Source organism: Dothidotthia symphoricarpi (assembly GCF_010015815.1).
Source record: "Dothidotthia symphoricarpi CBS 119687 unplaced genomic scaffold P153scaffold_46, whole genome shotgun sequence".
NCBI lineage: Eukaryota > Fungi > Ascomycota > Dothideomycetes > Pleosporales > Dothidotthiaceae > Dothidotthia > Dothidotthia symphoricarpi.
Window position 1 is genome coordinate 1 of NW_022985053.1, and position 4,454 is coordinate 4,454.

The following is a 4,454-nucleotide window of genomic DNA, read 5'->3' on the forward strand; positions in this document are numbered from 1 at the left end:
AACTTAGCTCCTGCTTTAACATAACTAATCTTAGTCCAGTCTCTTACTATTTAGGGATTAAGATCCGGCGTAAATAGTTCTCCTCTAGCAAATACTCAAAACTATTCCTTACCCAAGCGGCATATACCCGCTGGATAGTTAAGTTAGCCAAGGAGCGCCTCCCTAGGGAGCTAAAGGACGCGCCTATTCCTATAGATACTAACTTAGTACTCGTAGTAAATAACAAGGAGGCTACCAAGGACAATTAGCGCTTCTATTAATCTCTTATAGGGTTACTAATATACCTTATGCTTTGCACTTAACCTAATATTACTTACGCAGTCTTACAGCTTAGCCGGTTTACATCTAACCCCTTAAAGCAGCATCTAGACGCCAGCCTCTGGGTAGTTTAATACCTACAGCGAACTGTTATATAGGGACTTGTAATTAACTCTAACCAGAAAGGTAACCTAATTAGGTACACTAATTCTAACTGGGGTTAAGAGAAAGGCCGCTAGTTAACTAGCGGCTACGTATTTATACTTAACAGTACTGCAGTAAGCTGGAGCTTAAAGCGGCAGACTACTATTACTCTTTCTAGCTGTAAGGCTAAGTACATCGCCGAATTAGAGGCTACGAAAGAGGCTGTTTGGCTAGGGCACTTACTTAAGTCACTTAGTAGTACAACAGCAGGTAGGTACCTAGGCCCAGCTACTGTAACGGTGTACAGCGACAACGAAGGGGCACTTACCCTTATAAAGAACCCTATGTTTTATTCAAGGACAAAGCACGTAGACATTTGCTACTACTTTATTCAGGAGATAGTAGAGCAAGGGCTAGTAAACCTGCAGTATGTGCCTACTAAACAAAACACAGCTAATAGTATAACGAAGCCGCTTTAGGGACCTACCTTTGCAGACTTTTAGCAACGACTAGGGATAAAGGAGGTGTTTAAGGAAGGACAGCCTGGCGATATAGTATATAGGCTCCCTAAAACAAGCCTTAAACGGGCAAGGATTAAGGGGGAGCTACTAGTACAATAGCACACAGGCCCGGCGTCTACACTTACTGTTTTTACTTACTATAAACCCCCTATTGCTTATATTGGCGTTTGGACTTTGGATTCCTTGCTTTAAACCCCCTATTGCTTTGTTTTAACTTGGTACTACGTTTACCTTATAGGGGAGTGTTAAATACAAGGTTAGCGTAGATAGCTAAGTAAGCAGTAGATAAAGTATATAAGATATTCTACTACTATTCTAGGTAGTTAGTTAATAAAGAATTATCCTTTTAATAGTATAAATTACAGAATTTAGTAAATTATTAAATCTTTAAACGCATATTGCACCTCTTAGTATTCTGGGAGGTATACCTGTTTAAGCGTTATTTATACCCTTAAGCTCTGCTTAGTGTTGGGTATTTATTCCGCCTCTGCGTATAAACTTGCCTTAAAATAATTAGCAGCTAGTGTACTTATTTCAGAGCGCAGTAGATTTTTATTACACGCTAGATTAACGTACAGCGGCACCTAAGAAGCCTTATTTAACGCTCTTGACCTTAGATTAGGTAGGGATACCCGCTAAACTTAAGTATATTAATAAGCAGAGGAAAAGAAACTAATAGGGATTGCCCTAGTAACAGTAAGTAAAGCGGTAACAGCTTAAATTTAAAATCTGGCCCTTTTTGGGGTCTAAGTTGTAATTTGTAGAGGGCGCTTTAGTATTAGCAGCGGTCTAAGTTCCTTGGAATAGGACGTTACAGAGGGTAAGAATTCTGTACGTAGTCGCTAGCCTTTACCGTATAAAGCCCCTTTGACAAGTTGAGTTGTTTGGGAATATAGCTCTAAATAGGAGGTAAATTTCTTCTAAAGCTAAATACTGGCTAGAGACTAATAGTGTATAAGTAGAGTAATTAAAAGATAAAAAGTACTTTAGAAAGAGAGTTAAACAGTATATAAAATTATTAAAAGGGAAGCGCTTACAGCTAGACTTGCCTATAGTTACTTATCTGGGCTTTTGCCCAGTACACTCTTCTATAGGCAGGCCAGCATTAGTTTAGGCGGTTGGATAAAGGTCTCTATTATATACCTCTCTTTAGGGAGAACTTATAGGGGAGACGATATGTAACTAGCCCAGACTAAGGTCTATGCATCTGCTAGGATACTGGCGTAATAGCTGTAAGCGGCCCATCTTAAAACACGGACTAAGGAGTCTAATATCTATATAAGTGTTTAGGTGTTAAGCCTGAACGCATAATAAAAGTAAACAGAGGTAGGAACCCTTTAGGGTGCACTATTAACTAATCCTAATGTCTTTGGATGGATTTAAGTAAGAGCATAGCTATTAGGACCTAAAAGATGGTAAACTATGCTTAAATAGGGTAAAGCTAGAGGAAACTCTAGTAGAGGCTTACAGCAGTTCTAACGTGCAAATTAATCGTTAAATTTGGGTATAGGGGCGAAAGACTAATTAAACTATCTAGTAGCTAGTTCCTGCTAAAGTTTCCCTTAGGATAGTAGTAACGTATTTAGTTTTATAAGGTAAAGCAAATAATTAGAGGCCTAGGGGTTAAAACAACCTTTACCTATTCTTAAACTTTAAATATATAAGAAGTCTTTATTACTTAATTAAACGTAGACACTTGAATATACTGTTACTAGTAGGCTATTTTTAGTAAGTAGAACTGGCGATGCAGGATAAACTAAACGCAGGGTTAAGGTGCTAGAATATACGCTTATTAGACACTATAAAAGGTATTAGTTCATCTAGATAGCAGGACAGTGGCTATAGAAGTTAGAATCTGCTAAGGAGTGTATAACAACTTACCTGCTAAATAAACTAGCCCTAAAAATAGATAGCGCTTAAGTGTGTTACCTATACCCCGCCGCCGGAGCAAGATTTAAGCCCCAGCGAGTAGGTAGGCGTAGAGGCTCATAATAAAGCCTTGGGGGTAACCCCAGGTAGAACGGCCTCTAGTGCAGATCTTGGTAGTAGTAGCAAATACTTAAATAAGAACTTTAAGGACTAAAGTGGGGAAAGGTTCTGTGTAAACAGTAGTTAGATACGGGTTAGTTAATCCTAAGAGATAGGGTAATTCTGTTTTAATGTAGGCGCTTACGCCTCGCCCTTAAAAGGGAAGCCGGTTAATATTCTAGTACCTAGATGTAGATTCTCCGCAGTAACGTAACTAAGAGCGGAGACTTTAGTAGGAGCCCTAAGAAGAGTTCTCTTTTCTTCTTAACGGTCTATTACCCTGAAATTGGTTTGTCTAGAGCTAGGGTTTAATAGCTGGAAGAGCGCTGCACTTTTGCGGCGTTTAGTGCGCTCCTAACAAACCTTGAAAATCCACTTAAAGAAATAGTTTTTACGCTAGGTTATACTTATAACCGCAGCAGGTCTCTAAGGTAAAAAGCCTCTAGTTAATAGAATAATGTAGATAAGGGAAGTTAGTAAAATAGATCCGTAACTTCAGGAAAAGGATTAGCTCTAAGGGTTAGGTATGTTGGGCCTTGGGGAGAAGTCTCTAGCGCAGAAGGGCACTAACCGTAAGGTAGGCGCCTTTTAGCGCTGGGGTACAGGCACCCTTAGTAGGCTTCGGCCGTCCGGCGTACGCTTAACAACTAACTTAGAACTAGTACAGATAAGGGGAATCTAACTGTCTAATTAAAACATAGTATTATAATAGCTAGAAAGTAGTGTTAACATAATGTAATTTCTGCCCAGTGCTCTAAATGTTAAAGCGAAGAGATTTAACTAAGCACGGGTAAACGGCGGGAGTAACTATAACTCTCTTAAGGTAGCTAAATGCCTTGTTATCTAATTAGTAACGCGTATAAATAGATTAACGAGATTCCTACTGTCCCTATCTACTATCTAGCGAAACTACAGCCAAGGGAACAGGCTTGGCTAAATTAGCGGGGAAAGAAGACCCTATTAAGCTTAACTCTAGTTTAACATTATAAAAAGACATAGGGGGTGTAGAATAAGTAGGAGCTTCGGCGCTGGTAAAATACTACTACCCTTATTGTTTTTTTACTTATTTAATAAAGCGGAGCTGGGCCTTACTACCTAACTTCTAGCGTTAAGGTCCTTTATGGGCCGATCCGGGTTAAAGACATTGTTAGGTAGGGAGTTTAGCTAGGGCGGTATATCTGTTAAACTATAACGTAGGTGTCCTAAGGGGGACTTATAGAGAACAGAAATCTCTAGTAGAGTAAAAGGGCAAAAGTCCCCTTAATTTTAATTTTCAGTGTAAATATAAACTATAAAAGTGTAGCCTATTAATCCTTTAGTCCCTCAAAATTTAAGGCTAGAGGTGCTAGAAAAGTTACTACAGGGATAACTAGCTTATAGCAGCTAAGCGTTTATAGCGACGTTGCTTTTTAATCCTTCGATGTTAGCTCTTCCTATTATACCGAAGCAGAATTCAGTAAGCGTTGGATTGTTTACCCACTAATAGGGAACGTAAGCTGGGTT

At 39.2% G+C, this 4,454-nt stretch overlaps 2 protein-coding genes across 2 annotated transcripts; one reads left to right on the forward strand and one right to left on the reverse strand.

The window, feature by feature from the left end:
- Positions 1 to 1,772: 1,772 nt before the first annotated feature.
- On the reverse strand, positions 1,773 to 1,952 carry P153DRAFT_304546 (uncharacterized protein; the record flags this gene model as incomplete). Its single annotated transcript, XM_033664568.1, has 1 exon — positions 1,773 to 1,952. A coding segment is annotated over one exon (180 nt), but the record flags the coding sequence as incomplete, so codon positions are not given.
- Positions 1,953 to 3,146: 1,194 nt separating this feature from the next.
- On the forward strand, positions 3,147 to 3,386 carry P153DRAFT_304545 (uncharacterized protein; the record flags this gene model as incomplete). Its single annotated transcript, XM_033664567.1, is given in 2 exon segments — positions 3,147 to 3,257; positions 3,276 to 3,386. Coding segments are annotated over 2 exon segments (222 nt in total), but the record flags the coding sequence as incomplete, so codon positions are not given.
- Positions 3,387 to 4,454: the final 1,068 nt, after the last annotated feature.